This window comes from Trachypithecus francoisi, unplaced genomic scaffold (genome assembly GCF_009764315.1).
Source record: "Trachypithecus francoisi isolate TF-2019V2 unplaced genomic scaffold, Tfra_2.0 Lachesis_group3, whole genome shotgun sequence".
Classification (NCBI taxonomy): domain Eukaryota; kingdom Metazoa; phylum Chordata; class Mammalia; order Primates; family Cercopithecidae; genus Trachypithecus; species Trachypithecus francoisi.
The window spans coordinates 125,925,903-125,950,333 of NW_022681468.1; the positions used below are offsets into that span (position 1 = coordinate 125,925,903).

The 24,431-nt window shown below is 36.9% G+C and overlaps 1 protein-coding gene across 7 annotated transcripts in view; it reads left to right on the forward strand.

Annotated features, from left to right (window-relative positions):
• The window catches only part of HERC1 (HECT and RLD domain containing E3 ubiquitin protein ligase family member 1), a 231,466-nt gene that overhangs the window by 120,464 nt on the left and 86,571 nt on the right, over nucleotides 1–24,431 (forward strand). For 5 of the 7 annotated variants that reach the window (XM_033189823.1, XM_033189828.1, XM_033189825.1 and 2 more), the window contains exons 20-26: nucleotides 4,252–4,366; nucleotides 4,455–4,575; nucleotides 6,661–6,832; nucleotides 9,442–9,781; nucleotides 10,235–10,355; nucleotides 16,256–16,307; nucleotides 24,090–24,358. In XM_033189823.1, the coding sequence (XP_033045714.1) occupies nucleotides 4,252–4,366; nucleotides 4,455–4,575; nucleotides 6,661–6,832; nucleotides 9,442–9,781; nucleotides 10,235–10,355; nucleotides 16,256–16,307; nucleotides 24,090–24,358 (1,190 nt within the window). The remainder of the gene's footprint in view (nucleotides 1–4,251; nucleotides 4,367–4,454; nucleotides 4,576–6,660; nucleotides 6,833–9,441; nucleotides 9,782–10,234; nucleotides 10,356–16,255; nucleotides 16,308–24,089; nucleotides 24,359–24,431) is intronic. The other 2 variants (XM_033189827.1, XM_033189829.1) reach the window with 1 other exon arrangement.

Consider the following 24,431-nt stretch of genomic DNA (forward strand, 5'->3'; position numbering starts at 1 on the left):
CCCTTTTTTTTTTAATAGGAAAAGGTATTTTATGAATAACACTTTTAAACAATTTGTTTTTCCCTTTGTGGAAAATAGTGTAACTGTTCTTTTATATACATGTATTCCACTTAAACCTACTGTGTGAAAATTGAGATTTATATAATACATTTGTAGGTAATCATTTTACTAAAGTATAGTAGTCTCCCTATATCTGTGGGTGACATGTTCCAAGACTCCCAGTAGATTGCCTGAAACCACAGGTAGTACCATACTCTATATACATTACTTTTTTTCCTGTGTGTACATACTTGCCCATGGTAAAGTTTAATTTATCAATTAGGCATTGTAAGACATTAACAACAACAATAATAAAATAGAACAATTATAATAATATGCTAACTGAATTACTACTCTTGCATTTTGGGGCCAGTATTAAGTAAAATAAGGGTTACTTGAACATAAGCACTGTGATACTGCAGCAGTAGATTGTATAACCAAGAGGGTTACTAAGTGACTTGGTGAGATTTCATCATACTACTTAAAAGGGCATGCAATTTAAAAGTTAAGAATTGTTTATTTCTGGAATTTTCCATTTAATATTTTTGGACCATAGTTGTTGACCACAAGTAACTGAAACCATGAAAAGCAAGACCATGGATAAGGGAGGACTGTTGTATTCCATGCTATGTAAATGGATCTGTTAACAATTAAGAGTCTGTTTAATGATTATTTCTCTTCGCAAGCCCTGGTTTAATAACTAAAAGGATGTGTACTTAGAAGTCTTAGCTCTAGGTGTGGTCAGTATTTCTTCATCTATAAAACATTTTGCCTACTCTAGAGTGCTGGTGAAGATACCAGTTTGAGATAAGATATACTATTAAGTACCATGGTAAAGTACTATGCGAGTTGGTGGTGGTATTTCAGTTTCTAATATTATTTGATTAAGAAAATTAATTTTATAGGCTGGGCACAGTGGCTCACGCCTGTAATCTCAGCACTTCGGGAGGCTGAGTTGGGAGATATCACTTGAGGCCGGGAATTCGAGATCAGCCTGGCCAACATGGCGAAACCCTGTCTCTACTAAAAATGGAAAAAAATTAGCTGGTCATGGTGGCATGTGCCTGTAATCCCAGCTACTCGGGAGGCTAAAGCACAACAGTCACTTGAACCCAGGAGGCGGAGGTTGCAGTGAGTCGAGATTGTACCACTGCATTCCAACCTGAGTGACAGAGTGAGACTCTGTATCAAAAAACAACAACAACAAAGAAAATTAATTTTATGTACGTATTTTCAAAGAATGTACCTGATTTGTTTTTAGCTCCTTTTTTTAAAACAATGATCAGAATTGTTCAGAATCGCCTGTCTCTAGTTTTCTTTCTCTGTGTCATTCTCTTATCCTGTCATTAGTTTTGTCCCTTTTTTTGGATTTTCTTTCTTGTGTGATAAAAATGGCAAAAATAAATACATTTTTACTTTTTATTGGCCTTTATTTTTTATAAAGAAAATGCAGTGAGATACGTATTATTCAGATCTACTAGTAAGATGACACCTTTGAATGTTTAATCTCATCCATTTTGTTTCTTTTTTTTTTTTTTTTGAGACAGAGTCTCGCTTTTGTCACCCAGGCTGGAGCACAGTGGCGTGATCCCAACTCATTGCAGCCTCTGCCTTCCCAGTTCAAGCGATTCTCCTGCCTCAGCCTCCCAAGTAGCTGGGATTACAGGCGTGCACCACCACACCCAGCTAATTTTTGTATTTTTAATAGAGATGGGGTTTATGCCATGTTGGCCTTGGCTGGTCTCGAACTTGTGACCTCGGGTGATCCACCCGCCTCGGCCTCCCAAAGTGCTGGGATTACAGGTGTGAGCCACAGCACCTGGCCCCATTTTGTTTCTTAATCATTTATTCATTCATTCTGTTATGGTGACTCCTACCAGAGGTTAAATAGTAAAGTAATGAGGAGGAAAAAAGTTTACTTTCTAAGGTGTATTTTCTGATATTTCTTATTTGTAACATTTGCTTGGGATATGCGGTTAGGTTTTCTATACCACATTATCACTTATTACCTTGCAGTGAGAACTTAAAAGAAAAATCTAGATATAAGGTGAATAAAAACTTGTTGTATGGGTCCGTTTGTTGTATTGCTTTTACATTGCAAGCATAGACTTTATTCCTAAATAGTGGAAACGTTCTTTGTTTTTTGGTATGAAATGAGCATAACTTTAATAAAGGTGTTTTAAAGGAACCCATTATTTTTAAAATGGCGTAGGAGAATAATACCTGCTAAATTTAAAACACAACAAAGGGTGTTATTTTAGTGTGCTTTTAAAATCGAGTATTAGGTTCCTTGAAATGGAGTCTTGTTGGATTTTTTAGTCATAGCAGTTCTCAGAATAGCAAGCAATTCCACGGAACAGATGATTTCTTAAGAGCCTGATGAGGAAAAAATTAGTACATAATACAGACTGTCATTCTAAGATTCTCTGTGGGCTGTAAGATTTTCTTAAAATCTGGCATATTTGTCCGTGTCAATTTTTTTTTACCAATAAAGCAGGATAAGTCTGAACTTAAATTTCTGACTTAGGCATACTGAAATGAAAACCAACATATAACATTTTTATCTCTGGAGATGAGAGTTTTAAGAAGGAATTAAGAACCAAAATTAATTTGAGGCTAAAAATTTTTCAAGTGTGTTTTTTGTTGGTTTTGTTTTGTTTATAAGTAGCCTAGACATTTAGCAAATCTGTCAAACGAACAGAGACTAGTAGTCCCTCTGGGAGCAGAGTGGACAATAACTCTCCCACCCCCATTTGAAATGTACTACATTGTTAAATGTACATTGTTAAAGTACAATACTAGTGTGCCAACATAGAATTAAAGAATGGGAAGAGGCCAAGGGTAGTAGCTCACACCTGTAGCTCCAGCTACTTAGGAGGCTAAGGCGGGAGGATCATTTGAGCCCAGGATTTTGAGACTGTAGTGAGCCATACAGTCACCACTGCACTCCAGCCTGGACCACAGAGTAAGACCCGTCTCTTTAAAAAGAAAAAAAAAAAAAGAAAGGGAAGAAAAAGCACCTGACTAGTCCTCATCATCTAATGTTGTGATTTGGGTTTTCAACTAGATGTCTTTGTTTCTATTTGAAGAAATGTTGTTTCATTTCTCACCCACTTAAATGTACTTGTATTCACAGTATATACTTTTATGGCTTCAAATACCAGATATGTGTATATGCGATTAGTTTACTCGCTATCTCCTCTAGAATGTCTAATGGAAAGTATTCAAAACTAGACTCCTGATTCCAGCTTCTTACCCTCAAAACTGCTCCTGTGGTCTTCCTTTCTCAGTAAATGCCAACTACATTTTAAATATATTTGGAATCACCTTTGACTTCTCTCATATTCTCACATCACACATCTGATCTATCAACAAATCCTGTCGATTCTGTCTTCAAAATACATGTGGACTCTCCAGCCACTTGTCATTACTTTTGCTGCTCTTACCTTTTTCTGAGCCATTATCATTTCTCCCTTGTATTGCTGCAATAATTACTTCTGCTGTTGCTGTTCCTATAAGTCAGTCAGTTCTCCACTCAGCAGAGCCAGCTTTCAGAAATACAAGTCAGATCATGTCGTATCTCTGTTCAAAGCCTTCTAATGCTGCTTCTCATTTTTCTCAGAGTAAAACCTGGAGGACTTGTACTGGCCTGCAAGGCCATTGGGATCTGGTCCCCAGCCAGCTCTCTGATGTCTTCTACCCATTCCGTGCATGCACGGTTTACCCCAGCCACACTGGCCTCCTTGAACCCATCCCAGACCCCTGCACTAGGTTTTTCTGAGGGGACCCATTTTCACATGGCTTCTTCCCCCACTTCATTTAGATCTCTGTACAAATGTAACCTTATCAGAAACTTTCCCAGACCACCCTATATAAAATAGTAATCCCACATATACAGTAGTGCCTGTTCTCCTTACCCTGCTTTATTTTTCCTCATAGCACTTACCTGTCATATTAATGTTTTCTTTTTAATTTTCTCTCCCGCCCCCCTCCTCCTAAGAATATAAGCTCTGTTAGATCAGGGATTTAGTTTTGTTCACTGCTATATCCGCAGCACTTGGAACAGTAAGTGGGATCTAATGAGGTGCATTTGTTAAGTAACTGTTTAGAAAGATGATAAAATTCAGGTGTTGGATGACTAAAACTATAAAAATTACCTCTGAACTGTTTTCTGAGCCCTCTTAAATGTCAATGCATCATTTTTATTTTCAGATTGGGACAGTGCAACTTTAAGTAATGAGTCACTCTTGGACACTGTGTCTAGATTTGTTCTTGCAGCTCTTCTGAAACACACAAACTTACTTAGTCAAGCATGTGGAGAAAGCCGGCAAGTAACTTAAAACTATCCTCAGACAAATATTTGCTCTCATGATGTTAGAAATTAGGTAACTTTTCTATTTTGGTTCTTCATTTAGATATCAACCTGGTAAACACTTAGCAGAAGTGTACCGTTGTGTATACAAAGTTCGAAGTCGTTTACTTGCTTGCAAGAACCTTGAACTTATTCAAACCAGGTCATCATCACGGGACAGATGGGTAAAGTTTGAAATCAATTAATTTCTATATTTTTCTGCAAGCTGTGAGAGCTAGCGCTAAATTGGTTTATGTGAGAAAAAAATATGCCTTGGTCATTGCATATGTTCAATACATGTTAAGTAGTTCTTTTTCTAGTAGAAAAAAAAAAAGGAAAGGATGTGAGATTTACTTCACCTCACATTTACCAAGTGTGATATGGATTCTAAGAAAGTTTAGTTGGCTGCATAAATATTAATAACAAATTGAATGATTCAAATCATAGGAATTACTATCCCTGTCTTTGTGCTGATCAGGCCACATTTGAATTACCCTGTTTAATTTGGGGTGCCATAATTTATGAGGGACATTAAGAAATACCTTGGATTGATAAAGTCCAAAAATTATGTCATATAAGGACTAGAAAGTATCAAAAATGTTCATTTTAGACAAGTGAAAACCAAGGAGGGGTGTGTGTGTGTGTGTGTGTGTGTGTGTGTGTGTGTATGTGACATAATAGCTGCCTTAAAAATACTTAAAGAGCTTCTCTGTAAGAGAGGAAATAAATGAGTTCCTTTTTCCGGAGGACACAACTAGGACCAAAGGGTAACAATCAAATGGGGAATCATTGTTAGCTGAATATAAGGGAAGTAGGCCTTCTGATGATTAGAGTTGTCTACCATTGGAAATGAAGATTGAAACTACTTCTTTTTTTATTTTATTTTTGAGACAGAGTCTCGCTCTGTCGCCCAGACTGGAGTGCAGTGGCACGATCTTGGCTCACTGCAACCTCCACCACCCGGGTTCAAGTGATTCTCCTGCCTCAGCCTCCCGAGTAGCTGGGATTGCAGGCATGCACCACCACACCCTGCTAATTTTTTGTATTTTTAGTAGACACAGGGTTTCACCGTGTTTACCAGTCTGGTTTTGAACTCCTTAAGTGAGTAGTGTGAACACCTCAAGTGATCCACCTGCCTCGGCCTCCCAAAGTGCTAGGATTATAGGTGTGAGCCACCTCACCCGGCCGAAACTACTTGTTAAGAACAGTCCAGAAGTAATTCTTGCAGCAAAAAGGAGATAATTTCTGAAGTGCTTGGTAATCTTGATAACATGATCATAAAATTATAAATGCAAGCCTGGATAGTAAAACATCTTCGTAGTGCTTACTTTGAAACTTAACTAATCAAATGCTTTGCACTCCATTATTTAGTCCTCAGATTTAAAAAACCAAGCTCTGTCTCTCCATTTGTAGACTTTTGGCATGTACTGACTTAATATTTGTGGATCTGTTTGTTAGTAACCTTGAAAGTCCATGAAATGTATTAATTTGCCGTTTTGTTGAGGCTCAGATTTGAAACTTGTATATGGGGATAAATGACGTACTGTGTGAGTCTGACTACTCAGTATCCCCATCTCTGTAAAATTCTTAAGTTATTTAATGGTCATGAGTCACAAGTAACTTTTATGATGGATCTGAGGATATAATTAAAGTTTTTCATTTGTGCTTTATATTGAATGGTATTTATGACTGAGTATCTGTTTTAAGGATTCTTTCCTTTGTCTAGATGACTGCTAGGTAGTAACCACTGTGGGGAATAAAATCGACATTGTCCTTAGCGGATTTCTATTTTTTGGTTTGTTCAGGGGCAAAGTTAAAGAAAAAAAATGAAAACCAATACTGTTTTAAATTTAGAGTTATTAAACATGTATGCAGAGTAATAGTAACATAAACAACTTGAAGAGAATGGAATGGAATGGAAATTCTGTGCTTTAATTATCTTTTATGCTTGATATTGTGTTCATCACAACTTACTAAGTTGCAGCTCTGTAGGAATTTATAGCTGAATAGCAATATGGATATGAATAAATTTGCAGCATGACATTTTAATCAAAATAATGAGGAAGGAGGAGCGTATATGTGTCTGTATATATTTTGTGTACATACATTATTTCTAATCTTTAAGAGAGTATATTTTGGGTTTTTGTAGTAAAGTTCATTGTTATTACTGATATCAGTATTTTCCATGATAAAAAATTTAAGGTTTTTTAAAGTTTTAAAAAGATTTTGGAAAAAATGTATTTAGTGTAGTTTCTGATAATTTCTTTAAGATATCAGAAAACCAGGACTCTGCAGATGTTGATCCTCAGGAGCATTCATTTACTCGAACTATTGATGAAGAAGCTGAAATGGAAGAACAGGCTGAGAGAGACCGGGAAGAGGGGCATCCGGAGCCAGAGGATGAAGAGGAGGAACGGGAACATGAAGTGATGACAGCTGGCAGTGAGTATACCCTTCTTACTTTCTAGATACAAACTGTGGCATGCTTTGTGATAGGGGAACTAACTTGAAAGAGAAAGGCAAACTTTCTCCATAGTTTTTCTAAAAGGACTTTATATTCTGCTGGTGATCTCAATTTGTATTAGCTGACATTTCAGGGGCTCCTACAACTGTGCTAGTACTATTCTGATGCTTTTGGATTACGTATTCAGGGCTGAGAAGCTCTGAAAGCAGGCATGTCAGTACCTGCTTCACTGAGCCTCATGCGTAAAATGAAACCCATGAGTCATCGGATAGGGCCATTCAAAATATATCCTCTGGGGCAACAAGTTGTCCATCAGCCTCGAAGACCTCTGAGCAGTGAGGAAGAGAGCCCCTTTCTATGCCTGTTGGGAAAGCCATATTGTTTTCCATGTGTGGAACTTTTAAAATTAAAAATTTCACCCGCTGACTACACTGCTTTTTCGATAGGGAGCAGGAATATACATGAGACTGCTATTGACTGGGTGAATAAAACTTTTTATACCTTTATGGCTACAGATAGTTTTTAAAGGTAATTATTTATATGTTTAAAGAGAAGTGTCAAAGCTTTTAAAACATTTATTAGTATCTTTTGAGTGATTTGGCTATTTCAAGTTAAAGTGTGCATTCAATCTGTACCCTAAAACATTATGGTCAGCAATGCATTTGGTTTTGAGATTGTATGTGTGAATTAACTTGGCACTTACTTTATTATCAACTTATTTGTGTTCTGCATACTTCTAAAAATGATTTTTGAGGGGGCTTGAAACAAGACTAAACATGATTTAAACAAAAGGAAAAAGGTCCAAATGGAGTAAAGGGAGTTGGAGATGGGGAAGGAAAATAATTGTATTTTACAAACCTAGGCTGAGGGAACTTTTGCAGTTGAATATAAACTTAGTTTAGAAATTCCTAGAAGCAGACTGAAGGTGAAAATGTAGTAAAGTATGACCTTCAATTACGGTAAAGAATGATAGTCATCTGGGAACTAATACTTTTTAAACTAGCTGTGCTTTTAGAGCATCTGTATATGCTGGGCACTGGTCAAGTTCTTTACATAGATTAGCTCATTATCACAGCTGTCTAAAGTTCTAGTATTACCTCATTCTAAAGATGGATGAACTAAGGTTTAAGGATGCGAAATTGTATGACTTGGGCCACAGTTAGTAGCAGCTAGAATTAGAACCAGGTCTGCCCCAAACACCAATGACCATTTTCTTAATCCTTTAATTGATTTCTAGTTCTGGACTCTTAGAGGGCTTATTGCTTTGATTTTTGTGGAAATAAGGGACTTTTAATAGCCTAACAAAAATATTGTCACAATTTTATAAAATATACAGATCAATTTTTAAAGTTTGTACTTCCATATTAACTGATGAATTTAGTATTTTACCACCTTTTTTGGCCTGGGTTTCCCATTAAGAGTACTGTCTTTGGGCCGCGTGCAGTGGCTCACGCCTGTAATCCCAGCACTTTGGGAGGCCAAGGCAGGCGGATCACGAGGTCAGGAGTTCGAGACCAGGCTGGCCAACATGGTGAAACCCTGTCTCTACTAAAGATACAAAAAATTAGCCTGACCTAGTGGCGCGCGTCTGTAATACCAGCTACTCAGGAGGCTGAGGCAGGAGAATCGCTTGAACTGAACCTGGGGGCGGAGGTTGCAGTGAGCTGAGATTGTGCCACTGCACTCCAGCCTGGGCAACAGAGTGAGACTCCATCTTCAAAAAAAATAAAATGAAGAAGAAGAAGAATACTATCTTCACTCTAAATTTGTGCAAAAAATTTCTACTGTGAAATATCTACCACTGCATCAGAACCTTGTTAACTCCACTGATGTTTTACACTTTGAAATAGGGAAAGGCTGGAGTCAGATGGGTATTCCTGGTGATGCCATCTCACTCTGGAGGCAATCTTGTCCCATATATTAAAACTAAATTCTGTTTCAGCAAAGACCTTTAGTGGCAGTGCTTATTTAATGTGTTTAAGATACAGCAAAGTGTAGATGTTAGGGATTATATGGACTTTGGAAAGGGAAAGGGAACTTTTTGTTGTAACTAATGTAACTTACATTTTGTCTTTTTTTTTTTTGAAACGTCAAATTTTTCATACCAAGCTTGTGAACTTTTTAGAAATAAGCAGTTATTTTTATCTAACCTTGTGCTTCACAGGCTTTTGTGGGGTTCAAAATCAGCTGAAGGGCCTTTAAAACACAGATTGCTGAGCCCCCCTCCTAGAGGTTCTGATTCAGAAGGTCTGGGGTGGGCCTGATAATTTGCATTTCTAACAAGTGCCCAGATGATGTGGGTGCTGCTGATCTGGGACCATATGTTGAAAATAACTGATCTAGTTCATTACTAACATTTGAAATATGATCACATTTACATTCTATAAAGGCAGATTAGTATTTCCTAATGTAATTTTTAATGAAAATATAGTATTATAATATATTTTAAATGTAATTTTAACTAAGTTAACTATGTTGTATATAATGTCTAAAAAATAATTTTTCCCTCTTTCAGTAAGTTTTTGGTCCAAACTTTTTGACTATTTTTATTGTTATTTTCTTTGCTCTTCTCTCCCCATGTGTTAAGACCTTGTTTTTGTGTTGCATGTTACAGAAATCTTTCAGTGTTTCCTCTCAGCCCGTGAAGTAGCTCGTAGCCGAGACCGAGATAGAATGAACAGTGGGGCAGGGTCTGGGGCTCGAGCTGATGATCCACCTCCTCAGTCTCAGCAAGAGCGAAGGGTCAGCACAGACCTTCCTGAGGGTCAGGATGTGTACACTGCTGCGTGCAACTCCGTGATCCATCGGTGTGCCCTGTTAATATTAGGAGTAAGTCCTGTGATAGATGAGCTTCAGAAGCGAAGAGAAGAAGGACAGTTGCAGCAACCTTCAACAAGTGCCTCTGAAGGGGGTGGACTTATGACCAGGTGGGACTGACTAGACACTGAAAACATGACCTACTCACTTCCCTGTGTTACTTAATGCACTGAAATGGTTTGTTTCCAAAGTTACAGTGTTCTGATGTTAACATAGACATGAAAGAAGAAATGCAAATTGAGTAGGATGAATTTAAAGTAATGTAAATACTGATACTGATTCAGCATGGACTGTAAATTTCTGATTAAATGAGGCACAGGTTTTCATACATACAGACAACAGCAGTGAAAAAGCATGTGAAGTTACTTGCATCTCTCTGTAGTTTAGTGACATGCAAATTATTTTGAGAAGGGCTTTGTGCTTAGACAAGAGTCAGGATTTCCTATCAACTGACATTACTCCTCACTGTGTGTATATTATCTCTGTGCTCCAATTCCATTCAATTTTATTTTCACTAACAGTCCTATATCAAAAAACTTTTTTTTTTTGTACATGTGAGACAGGAGTGAAAGTCTTACTGCAGAGAGCCGGCTAGTCCATGCAAGTCCAAATTATAGACTGATCAAATCGAGGAGTGAATCTGATTTGTCTCAGCCTGAATCAGATGAAGAGGGTTACACACTGGTAGGTATACCTAGATTCAGTAAAGAAAGATTTTTGTTTTCAAGGTATAGATATGTAAAGCTTTGGTTAGAGTAAGTAATATGTTTGTTTTAGACATATAAAAACTTTTTTCAAAAAGAACTTTAAGAGAAATAGCTTTATTGCATAGATGTTTACCACATAGGTGTTAATGGTTTCAATCTCTTGCTCTGACTTCTTTCTAAACTCTAAATTTATATATCTGACTCTTTGATGGACATTCCACCTAAATGAGTCAGGTTACCCCAATCTTAACCTATCTACAAGTGAACTCTCTCCAAACCTGTTTCTCTTCTATCCCCTATTTTAGTCGATGGTACATTAACTATCCAAGCAAGAAACTTGGGATCATCTTTGACTCTTCTTTTTCTTATCTCCTGATCCCTTTGTCTTTCACCCCTTCCCAATCCAGTTAGGTCTTAAAAATTTTACCATTAGTGTGTCTCCAATGACCTCTCCTCTCCCTTTCCTTCTGCCACTGCTCTGTTTTAAACTTTCTCTTTTGAGTGGACGTGTGCAGAAGCCTTCAAACTGGTTGCCTCACCTCTTGCCTTGTGCCCACCTTCCACATTTCACTAGACTAGTATATCTAAAGTATAAATCTGTTTATACCTCCTCTACTTATAATCTTTTAACAGCTCTGTTAACTATCAAAAATGCCTCAGAACTTGGACTGCAGGCATTTAGGGTAAAGATAAATAAGATGCTAATTTATATAAAAAGGAAGTAAGGTAAAGGTATGCTACAGTGTCACTGGTAAAATATAAAGCAAAAACTATTTAGAAGATTGCTTCTACTTGAGCAACTTTGGACTTGGAGTTAATTGATAGCTAGGTTTTCAATTTGGCTGTTCCTCTGCCTTATGTGTGATTCTATATGTGCTATGACCTCCCTGGGCTTTAGTGTCCTATTGTGTAATACAAAGATGGTAGTGCCTGTTGCGTATATGGTGATGTGTCAGACTTGGCTTCTGGTCCCGATTCTACTGTTAAAGAGCTGTGGGATCTTGGTCATATCATGTGACAGCTCATAGAGAAATGCTAGCATTTGAGATGAACTTATCTATGAGCTCCATGTTTAATTCTGAAATTCTTCTATTGTGTGAACTGAGATAAGGGATATGAAAATATTTTTGAAAAAGTATAAAGTAGTACATAAAGAATAAGTTACTGTTTAAAAAAAAGCTTCCATGAAGGATTCCTCATCTAAGGAAAGCTGAACAGTGTCTTTATGTTTCATTGTATCATGACATTTTGTTTATACTTCCTCCTTTTCTCCTTCATCTGCATTAATATCCCTGTGCTTCCACTTCACACTCCCAGTCTTATAGTCTAGTGAGATTCCTCTGTGTTCATTTATTTTTCTGTCAATTAATTTTTAAAATCTGATCAGTCTGACTCATTATCTAGTCTCCTAACTCTGTGATAATTTACCTTTTTTTTGAGACAGGATCTTACCGTGTCACTCAGGCTGGAGTACAGTGGTGTGATCATGGTTCACTGCAGCCTCGAACTCCTGAGCTTAAGCAATCCTCCTGCCTCAGCCTCCTGAGTAGCTGAGATTACAGGCATGTGCCACCATGTCTGGCTAATTTTTTGAATTTCTATGTCTTGCTCTATTGCCCAGGCTGGCCTTAAACTCCTGGCCTCAAGTGATCCTCCTGCTTCAGCCTCCCAAAGTGTTGGGATTACAGGTGTGAGCCACTGCACCCAGCTCCCAACCCTGTGATAATTTTAAAACATAGATCATGTCATTTCTCTGCTCAAAGTCCTGCAATGACTTCCCTTTTCTCAGGCTAGAAGCCTAAGTCCTTCCAGGGGTCTGTAAGGCTCTACATGGTCTGGTCCCACTGCCTCTCTGATCTCTTCTATTATTCTCCTCAATGATTCTCCTTCTGCCACACTGGACTCTTAGCTGTTCCATGAATCTATAACACAAGTTCCCTTTAGGGCTTTAACTGGCTGTTTCTTAGGACTGGAGTGGTATTGCCTGCATGGCTAACTCCCTCTCTTTCTTCAAGTCTTCATTCTGATATTACTTTTTTTGTGAAGCCTATGCTGACCACCCTATTTAAAATGGCAGTTTTCCTTCTTTTCCAAATAGTCACTCCCTGTCCCCCTTGCCTTGCTCTGTTTTTTTTCTGGGGCACCGATCACTTAATGTATAATGTAGTTATTCATTAATCAGTTTGTCTTAGTCTACGTTAGAATATAAGCTCTTTAAGGACAGGAATTTTTTGCTGTTTTATTTACTTCTGTATCTCAAGCACCTATAATAGTGCCTGGCCCATGGTAGGTAGTCAGGAATTTTTTTTTTTAATTTATAAATAACTGTCTAATCTATTTTGGCAAAATTTCCACATGTATTTGGTTTTTTCCATTCTTTAATTAAAGCACCCTATTACCTTTTTATGGAGCAGGTATTTTCAAATTGGTCCCCCTACTTTTTCCAGTTTTGCTCCTTAGCTACTTCTCTCCAAATTAGAACTCTTGAAAACACACACAACAACAAAACACCTACCTGCTGGTTGTGCTACTTTCCTACTCAAATATCTTGTCTTACTGCAGAGAACCGGCTAGTCCACGCAAGTCCAAATTACAGACCGGTCAAATGTAGGAGTGACTGCACTGCCTACTCGGAAATCAAAGATTCTGGGAAGTGTCACCTGCCTGCTTTTGGAACCAGTGTTCTTCTGCAGTGGTCTGCATTTTTGCCATAGTAGTTCATCTTCCAGACCCCAAACATACCTCTTGAGCCTTTGCGAAAGCACTATTTGCCTTAAAAATTCTCCTAGCCTTCCTTGCTGATGTCCTGTCTTTCCCTGAAGGACTGTCTAAAATGTTACCTCTTCCAGAAAGCTTTCCCAGCTACTTTACTCTCCCAGTTGTCCCATAACAACTTGTTAGGATCTCTAATAATTCACTGTTTGTCTTATGTTGGATTCATTTATGTATTATTAGTATGTCTTCCCAGTAAACCCACTGAAAAACTAGGATTTTTTGGTTTTTATTTTTCCTAAATGCCCCTGATATCTCCTACACAGTGCTTTACATATTGTAAATGATTGATAACTCATTTCAATTGAAATGAAAATATAAAAAGGAGGATGGGTAAAATTAAAGTGTCATACTTTTGGGAAATTAGCAATGAAATGTGACTTAGAATAGGGTTAAAACTCACTATGGACTTTGACCTATACAAGACATTTAACCTTCCTGAGCTCCAGTTTCTTTATCTTTGAAATGGAGAATAATGCCTGTTGTACTTGCCTCAACTGTGTTGTGAAGAATAAATTTGGTAATACAATTTAAAACATTTGGAAAATTACAAATGGGAACAACAGATCAATGGAGGAGGATTGAGCTTAGATTTAATTGCCAAGATTGTCCATTTAGGTTTTCTGGTTGTTCATTTAGTTTTTAGAAAATTTTTAAAAAGAGTAAAAAAGTCCATTTTTAAAAAAGACTGGGCCAGGCGCAGTGGCTCACGCCTATAACCCCAGCAGTTTGGGAGGCTGAGGTGGGAGGATTGCTTGAGTCCAGGAGTTCGAGCCCAGTAGTTCAAGACCAGCCTGGGAACATGGTGAAACCTTGTCTTTACAAAAAAATACAAAAAAAAAAAAAAAAAAAAAAATTAGCTGGGTGTTGTGGTAAGCACCTGTCCCAGCTACTTGGGAGGCAGAGGTTATAGTGAGCCGAGATTGCGCCACTGTGCTCCAGCCTGGGTGACATAGTGAGACACTGTCTCAAACAAAAAACACCAGATTGACTTTTGATTATCTTTCCTTATGGAATATTAGAAAGACAGTGTCATAAAAGATGGAAGAGACAAGAACTAGAGAGAAAGCAGATTCCATTTCAGATGAAGGGAGATCTGGGCTAAGCCTTCAACTTCAGAGAGCCTGGGGTGGATGAAGAGGAGCAAGCACTTGGGACAGTTTGGGTTTTCCAGCTGAAATATGTTACCCTTCTATACTATATGAGGTTATTTAAGATATCTTTGATACTTCATTTACTCTGAATTTTTCGTGAATGAAATCCTTTTTTAAAATGTTTGAAGTTAACCACTTTAATGTCAAATCTTTGTTTTAACCTTCTTTCATAAAATGTATTATATGACGTGTTATCTACTTCTCTGTTTTAGCAGAGAATATACCAACCCTAAGTTTAACTGTTTGACAGGTGTCATTTTTACCAACATTTCTTGCTACACCCTTCTAGTCTATTCCCTAGCTTCCTTGTTTCTCGCAGGATTTGGTTTAGCATGTGAAAACAGATACTTTACAAAAGGATAATTTAGATGAATGAATTAGGACTGAAAAAGGCTGAGAGAGGAAAATAAAGCCCTGGGTAAGATATTCTTATCTTGGCTCATATCGTGTGGTGTTCTGCTAGAGGTTGATCACCACGCAGGAAAAGCATAATGAGTTACATAATTCACAGTGTCTAAAAGATAAAAAACAATTGTTCAAGAGAACCAGATATTTCTGGTTCTGAGGCCTGAGATTGTTTTCTTCCATGAGCCCTCATAGCAAAAGTACTATGTAATGAAAATGTTTTATTGCCTGACACAGTGATGCCTTGAGGAGCTTTGTGATGACTGTTTGGTGTTTTATCCAGCACCAAATGGTCCAAGAATATATAATGCTTATTTCTGTTGATATATAGATAGGTGAATATAAGAAAAAGTGTGTTTATCTGCAACATGGGTACATGTATCTATATATGTGACTAGGTAAAGATTTTCTACAACATTTTTCAAATGAATCTGTTTTGTCACTTTTTTTTTTTTTTTTTTTTTGAGATGGAGTCTTGCTCTGTCACCCAGGCTGGAATGCAGTGGCGCAGTCTCAGCTCACTGCAACCTCCGCCTCCCGGGTTCAAGTGATTCTCCTGCCTCAGACTCCCAAGCAGCTAGGATTACAGGTGTGTGCTACCACACCCAGCTAACTTTTGTATTTTTAGTGGAGACGGGGTTTCACCTTGTTGGCCAGGCTGGTCTCGAACTCCTGACCTCAAGCGATCCACCCGCCTCGGCTTTCCAAAGTGCTGGGATTACAGGTGTGAGCCACCGCTCCCGGCCTTGTTTTGTCACTTCTGAGTCTTACTTCTTTGACACAAACTTTTTGGATTGTATGATAGAGTACAATTGAAACTGCTAATACCATAATGTCAATTATATGCATAAGCTTAACTCATATATGATTTGTTCTATGGGCCAAGTAGGCAGTTGTCTACACCCCACCCCCAACCAGATACACTGATAGCACACAGAAATATACTTCCATTGTTCTTGTAAACCTTCACTGATTTATTAAACTGTCTGTAGTCAATGAATTTGAGATTTGTCTATTTTAGTAGGTTTTATAAAAAGACATTTAAAAACTTTTCAAATACTACCAGAAGGTTTAGGACTGTTATTTTTCTGTTAGTATGGAGACTATCAGATTTTCTTCCTCCAAACACCTAGCGAAGGCTAGTGGAAGTTTTGAAAAGAAAGGAGAGTGAAGCTAGAGGAAGGAATAGTAATTTTGGAAAATAGGGCACTACTTCAAGGCTTGAGGCATCCAGAAGGTGTTAATAAGATCATCCTGTGTCTGGAAGATAAAGATTCCAGTGGAAAAAAGATAACGAAAACTACTGCTCTTCTGCACTGTTAATTAATGTGACTTTTTTGAGTTAGTGTTTCCGTTATATGTGCTTGAGCCTCCTTATAGCTATGTTCAGTGAGTTTTTAGGGACATTTTGTTATTAGTTTGACTTGAATGATGAATAAGTAAGACATTGCTGTAATTACGTAAATTTCTATTCGAATACTCTATTAAATCTTAATCTTAAAATACTTTTCATGACTAAATTTTACTTACTTTTTACTTTGAATAGAGTGGCAGACGCAATGTTGATTTGGATTTGGCAGCATCTCAAAGAAAGAGAGGTAAGTATAAGTATTAAGAACATAGTAAACATCTTAATGAGACCCTGTCTCAAAAAAAAAAAAAAAAGAACATAGTAAATATCTTAAATCAAGTAGCTGTTTTTATATCTGATGTATTTGGATCTGATTGTCTTTGAAATGTAATTGCAAAAAAATTCAGAATCATTTTATCAGAAGAGTTAAAAGGAAGACTATTTTCATTAAAATACACACCCTTTAAAAATCTGGGAATGTTTAGGAGTTAGTGATCAGTTATTTTCTCATCTGTCATGTATTTTGACTTTTAAAAAGTCCTATAGAATTCTAAAAACAGTACATTCCATTATGGTGGAAAGGGGTTGTTTACATAATTTTCCATGTTTTAGCTCACAGAGTTGCTATAGTTTAAATGGTGTTACAGGGAGAACTTCTTACCCCATATACATGTACACACACTTTGAAATGGAAAGTTTCTATTTTTTTTCCCTCTTGGCCTATTAAGATAAAGCATGTAAGAGATGCTTTATCTCTTACATGAAGAGATACTATATCTCTTACATAAAAAACTAAAAAAAAATTTTCATGAGGAACAACTTAGAGTGTCATTGAGAGTTAAGGTCTTTTGTTAATGAATAATATAATTAACTCATGATTGTGTGTACAAATTGAGGAAAAACAAGCAGTTTTAGATAATATAAATCCAAGGATAACTAAAAACTCTCTTAAGTATATTTCTCTATTAACTGGTACTGCTTTTTTTTTTTGAGACGGGATCTTGCTCTGTTGTCCAGGCTGGAGTGTAGTGACACCATCATAGCTCACTGCAGCCTTGGCCTCCTGGGCTCAACGGATCATCCTTCCCCAGACTCCAGAGTAGCTGGGACTACAGTTGTGCACCACCGTGCTCAGCTAGTTTATTATTTTTGTAGAGATAAGGTTCCCTGTTTGCCCAGGCTGATCTCGAACTCCTGGGCTCAAGCAGTCCTCCCACCTTGGCCTCCCAAGGTGCTGGGATTATTGTATGCTTGAGCCACCATGCCTGCCCTAACTGGTACTTTTGTTTGAAACCATTTATTAAGTGGTTGTGAAAATGTAAATTGTTAAAAACTGCCACTAGTGGCAGTTTTCTGAAAGCCTGTGAAAAAATTTTTTTTCATGATATTAAATCTTTTGTATTTCAGAATGAAACCCTTCTCTTAATAGCTTACTTGGCAGAATGTTACGTTTCTCATCCATAGAAAAAAAACTGAGAAATGAAAAGAAATGCACACATAGTTTTTTCATTTTCATGTATATAGCTCAAAAGAATAAATGTTGTTACTTAAAATTTGGCAATATTTAATTACTTAATTACAATTAGAATAGAAAGAATGGGCCAGGTGTGGTGGCTCACACCTGTAATCCCAGCACTTTGGAAGGCTAGTCTGGGCAACATAGTGAGACCCCTGTCTCTACCAAAAAGAAAAAAAAAGCTAGGCATTGATGCATGCATCTGTATTTCTAGCTACTCAGGAGGCTGAGGTGGGAAAATCACAGGAGCCCAGGAATTTGAGATGCAGGGTACTGTGATCATGCCACTGCACTCCAGCCTATGTGACAACAGTGAGACCCTGTCTCAAAAAAAAAGAATACAGAGAACGATTTCTCTGAAATATTAGGAATAATAAAGCCAGAGCTTGCTTTTTGAAAAATCTTTTGAGGCTATAACATACCAAAGCTGCTGAGTTTCTTTAAAAAAAAAAATTACAGAGTATTTGTGATACCAAAAAAAATGAAGTGATGTTTAGTATAATGTGCAATATGCATTTTATTATTTGGTAATTCTTTGAAAATTGGTAGTTCTTTTGACTTAAGAATTCAATTTTTGGAACAGATTTACTTTCCTAATTTTGTTTAGCTCAGGTGAATATAGTTGCTAAAAGTTGTATGTTATATTAATAAATGTATATCATTTGGTGCTAGAGAGAAAATGGCTCCAGACTTACAGAGTAGCGTAAGAGATCCAATTTATAGTTTATACTGTATTACTTAAGTTTATATTTATAAGTAATAGTTCATTGGTTAAAATTGTTCTTTTCTCTCAAATCTCTGTCATGCTTATGGAACTGTAATTTGAGATTCAGTCTCTTCTTAACCAGGTCAGCGTGTGGCAAAATAATGTCTTTGGAATAAAAGTAGAATCTTCATCTTTGAACTAAGAAAAAACTAATTTGGATGTGAATTACTTAGGCATGGATATAACATATTTAGGAGATTATATTTTCAAAGAGATTTTACAAAAATATTGTATATTTAGTGACTGCCCTTTGGCACAGTGGGTTTTTTTTTGTTTGTTTTGCTTTTAAATAATAGTAAAATAAATGACTCTTTTTTTTTTCTTTTCTATCAATATGGACCAGATGCCTTAAGCCATAATATCTTCAATTAGGCAGTTGAACCTGCCAAGTGTGAGAACTGTTTGGGAGCCATTCAAACTGTTGAGTGTTCTGATTCTGACTTGAGCCATGAAGGACAAAAAAATGTCCAGCCAAGTGAGAATTCTCTTTTTTTTCCTTTCCTTTTTTTTTTTGAGATAGTGTCTTGCTCTGTTACCCAGGCTGGAGTACAGTGGTGCGATCACAGGTCACTGCAGGCTCAACCTCCCTGGACTCAAGTGACCCTCCCATCTCAGCCTCTCAAGTAGCTGGGAGGAACTACAGGCACATGCCACTATGCCTGGCTAATTTTATTTATTTATTTATTTATTTATTTTATTTTATTTTTTTATTTTGTAGAAACGGGGTTTCGTCATGTTGCTCAGGCTGGTCTTGAACTGGGCTCAAGCAATCCGCCCACCTTGGCCTCCCAAAGTGCTGGAAGTACAGAAATGAGCCACCGTGCCTGGCCAAGAATTCTGTGTGCTTGTTTACCCCTTCCAATATTTTGAGGAGGAAATGTAAAATTTTTTCCCTCATAACAGCATTTGCAGTTACTAGTCTCAGTGGTCTTGAATTACTAAAAGTCTGATGAGAGGAAGAGGAGAGAGATAATGATGTTGATTATATCCTATTTACTGAAGTTAAATGGATGTGTAAATGACAACAGGGGTATACACATTTTCAACTGCTTTTTCCATGCCTGCAAAGGCTCCTCCTTGAGAGGGCCCATTACCTGTAATCTCAGTATTTGACAATGGGGATACTAAGATTCACACTGTTGAACCACGATTGAACCTTTTTCTCCCCTCACTTGAATTAATGTTTCACAATTGGTTTAAGTCCTTGGTCTAAGAAAGTGAATATGTAGGAAGGGGCAGAGAAATGTGGGCAGATACATTTAGTTCAGCCACTGTGCTCAGCTTTTCAGAGGCTTCAAAGCTAAATTTTTTTTTTTTTGAGACAGACTCGCTCTGTAGCCCAGGCTGGAGTGCAGTGGCGTCATCTTGGCTTACTGCAGTCTCCTCCCAGGTTCCCATTCAAGCAGTTCTCCTGCCTCAGCCTTCTGAGTAGCTGGGATTACAGGCACGTGCCACTATGCCCAGCTAAGTTTTGTATTTTTAGTAGAGACGAGGTTTCACTATGTTGGCCAGGCTGGTCTTGAACTTCTGGTTCAACTGGTCTTGATCACCCCGCCTTGGTCTCCCGAAGTGCTAGGATTACAGGCGTGAGCCACCGTGCCCGGCCAGCTAAATTTACTTCCAAAAGAGGTGGATGAAACATTTCTTCTGCTTAGCACCTCAGAGGCAATATGAAATTTGTATTTAGTAAACATTTATAAACTACTTACTATATGGGCATTGTTCTAAGCCCTTCACAAATATTATAATAACTCATTTAATTTTCATAACAGCCTGATAAAATTCTTGACAAAACCTGTAAAAATATGTTAGTAATTTGGTACTTGGATAAAACTTAAAAGATTTGCTGTGGTTGTACAAAACTAAGCTGATTGTTCACAGAAAGACAGTACCTTTTTGCAGATACTTGATTTTAGTTTTCATATTTAAGCTGAAGATGATACAGTGAAAAGTTGTGGGATATCAAAGCAGCAACTTAAGAAGCAACATCAGAAATCTTATTAGTTAAAATACTGTGTGGTCTGATTTTCACCCCTAGGTCTTTAAATGTTTTGTTAGGATTTTATTGCTAAAATAATACTGGAAACATTTATCAACATGTGTGTTTCATGGTATAACATGTATGGGCGAAATGCTGTTTTGTCTGTGCATTTCAAATTAGATGATATAAAAAAAATTAAATGTAAATGTTTCTCTCCTGTATCAAATTTCTCCTTTTGTTTTCTGATTCTCGTGTGGTAGTGTATTTACTCCTTTTTGGCCAGTTGAGCCCCAGAAAAAAGAAGAGCTTCAAGCAAGTACATGATGGCATGTTTAATTTTTTTCCCCTTTTAGCTTGCCTACATATTTTATGGTTTATAAAGTATGTATTGCAGCTCTGCCATGTTCATTTTGAAAATTCCATTTAAAAACCAAACTTGTAAGGACAAGTAAACAATCTCAAAAATTTTTTGTTGGATTTTGCATTTTCTTTATATAATAGGTGATTATGAAATAATACCAAGATTTGGGCTTAGTCTCAATTGTTATGTAGAAGCTTTTAATACCCCTTTCAGATATAATATTTCCTATATTCAGATAGTACAGAGCAAACCAAAGTTATCAGATTGTTATACTTTAAAAAAAATTTAAGTTCTTTCATCTCCCATTTCCAAATTATAAGTTTTTGTGTTTCAAGTATTTTTCATGTCAAACTAAATATTTTGTTGGAAATTATTTATCCTGATGCTTCTGTATAGTGTGTTTCCTGTTCTTAATATTTTATTTATATATACTAAGTTACATTTGGGTTAATTTCATCTGTTAGGGCTCAGCAGACTACAGCTGGGAGGCCAAGACTGGCCTGGCATCTATTTTTGTTTATCAGGTTTTATTGGAACACAGCCACACTCATTTGTTTAAGTGGTTGCTTTCATACTACAACAGCAGAGTTGTGTAATTGTGACAGAGACCTTATGGTCTGCAAAGCCAAAAATATTTACTATCTGGCCGTTTACAGAAAAAGTTTGCCGACCCCTGCTTTAAATTGCAGAGGATTTAATTTTGGGCTTCGTTAGCCATTCCATAGAATATTTTGGTTTATATGAAGACAGTTCAATATTGGTAGATTCATGAGTGAACCTTTATATAGGCAGGCAATTGAAATTTCCTTCAGTGATTTGTGAGTTGGTTAATAATGAATATGTAAGACTACCTCCCATAAAATTAAGGAATTAATGTCATTATTTGACAAACCAATTTTTTTGTGCCTCTGTTTCCTCAATTGTGAAAATTGGACTAAATAATCCTTAAGGTCTCTTTTTCTTCTGCAGTTCTGATACTAGTTCCTTCCACATTTTGTATTCATTTTGAAAAGTAATTTATAAGTATTAGTAACTAGAACCTTTTTTTCTGAAATTTGATTATTAAAAATAAAAAACACTCCCCAGAAAACAAGTTCAATGTGAGGAATCAGAAGCTGTTATTTGTAAGTTAAGGCTAAATACAGATACTGAATTTGAGGTGCTTTAAGGAAATGAAAAAAGAATGTATGTATTTTTTGCATTAGCTTCCGCTTTATTCTTGAAATATTTTCAACTTAATGCATCATGCATCTGTGATACTATTCTTTGGATTTTCAGTCTTTTCTGTGTTACATGAAAGAATATTCAGCTCTACAATTTGGGGAAATTGTTTGCTAGGTTGTTATTTTTCATGTTCAGCAAGACTGAAAATTAAGGTTTTTTTCTTTGGAGGCAGGGTCTCACCCTGTCACCCAGACTGGAGTGCAGTGGTGAAAATTAAGCCTTTTTAATCTTAATAATTCTTACTAAAACACAGAAGGCAGATAAACCATATATTCTTTGCCATTCTACATTATATTACTAGGATAAATATAAATTATTTCATAGTTACTTTATAGTATTAGCTCCCTGTTATGAATTTTGAAGTCCTAGGGTTTGACACCAGTATAGTAATTCAAAAATAAGATTATACGTTGAATATTGTGTTAGTTTGTTTTCTCTGTGGGCATTCGTGTTTAAGTAGTTATCTTCCCAAACTTTTCTGTCTAGTTATATAACTGATATAATTTGTATCATTCATATTTATTGGGTACCTTAAGATGCTTTCCTAATTGAGAAATTTAGTATATTCACATAATAGGATATTATACAGCAATCAAATAAATGAACCATGGTTACACATAGTAATATGGATGAATGTTAACAATATTATATTGAATGAAAAGAGTATGTCCAAAAAGTTGATATAAAATGATACTCTTTTAAAGGTCAATGACAACTAAAACCATTATTCATCTTAGGAATACATTAAAACAATAAAAACAAGGAAATAACAAACCCAGGCTTTAGGATAATAAAACTTTAGGTAGCAAGAGATGGGCTGGAGGAGGAGTAAATAGGTAGAAGTTACTGTTAGTTTTCTAGTTCTTGTGTTCACAGATATTTATTATAAATATGTGATTTCAGGCCGGGCGCGGTGGCTCAAGCCTGTAATCCCAGCACTTTGGGAGGCCGAGACGGGCGGATCACGAGGTCAGGAGATCGAGACCATCCTGGCTAACACGGTGAAACCCCGTCTCTACTAAAAAATACAAAAAACTAGCCGGGCGACGTGGCGGGCGCCTGTAGTCCCAGCTACTTGGGAGGCTGAGGCAGGAGAATGGCGTAAATCCGGGAGGCGGAGCTTGCAGTGAGCTGAGATCGGGCCACTGCATTCCAGCCCGGGCAGCAGAGCGAGACTCCGTCTCAAAAAAAAAAAAAATGTGATTTCAAAATTGGGCCATGCATGGACCAATGCTGAGAGGATGTCATGAACAAAAGGATTGTAGTTAATCAAATTCATGTGCCTGAGATCAGTTAAATTATAAAGATTTGTAAGAATTGGACATTAATATATTTATTTAAAGCTAATATTGACATATGACTTGGACAGTTGCCCTTGTGTTCAAACATGTTAACATTTTGCTGTCTAACATAAATATTTTAGCTTAAAAAACACCCACTGGCAAATCTAATGGTATTATATTTAGCAACTATTTTGATGCCACTTGATAATTTTATATAGGTATCATTTTACAGTAAATCTCATATATTCTTGTCTGTGAAACTTTGCTTCCTCTATATAGGAGTTTCACAACCTGCAGTAAATATGCACATGACACAGTCAGTGAGAATGTTCCTTATATTAATGAAACCCAAAGGGTGATGTTTGTGTCTCCTTTTTGTGTAAGTTTACTTGCCCTTCTATATTCATTTTTTGGTAATGTTTCATTGCAGATATGTAGAGACTTTGTTCAGTCTTAACTTGCTCTTTGTAATAGTAGTGTTGAGTTAGATGAAATCTTTGTTTTGAGTAGGTCTTACCAGCAGTGTCTTAAGTGCCTAGTTTCTTTTTGTTCGTAAATGATGATCTGGTTTAATACTGCAGAGCATTTTAAGCTAAGCATTTTGATAACAGCTTCTGCCTTTCTTTTTCTTGTGGCAGCGTGTTGCTAAAGCGCTTACAGAGACACTGGTACATCAAACAGGGCTTTCCTTTTATTTTCTTACATTGCTCTAATTTTTGTTTGTTTGTTGTTTTTACCAAAGCATTTTGCTCAGAATCACTTAATGCATGCGTGTATTCAAACATGAGTATCCATTTTTCACCAGTTGGTTATGGTAGCAGCACTCAGCCTTATCTAGTTTCAGAATGTATGCTCCACTTGATTGCTGTTGATATATGTTTATTTTGTTTGTATATAGGTCCTATGCACAGTCAGTTGGAATCCCTGAGTGATTCTTGGGCTCGCCTGAAACATAGCAGAGACTGGTTATGCAACTCCTCTTATTCCTTTGAGTCTGATTTTGATCTTACCAAGTCTTTGGGAGTTCACACTTTGATTGAAAATGTTGTAAGCTTTGTGAGTGGAGATGTGGGGAATGCCCCAGGTTTTAAAGAGCCAGAGGAAAGTATGTCTACAAGTCCCCAGGCCTCCATCATTGCAATGGAACAGCAGCAGTTAAGGGCAGAAGTAAGTCTTTGATATTTACTTCTTGTGAGAGCTCTGGAAGCTTAAACTGAACCATTGAATGTATAGTTCTAGG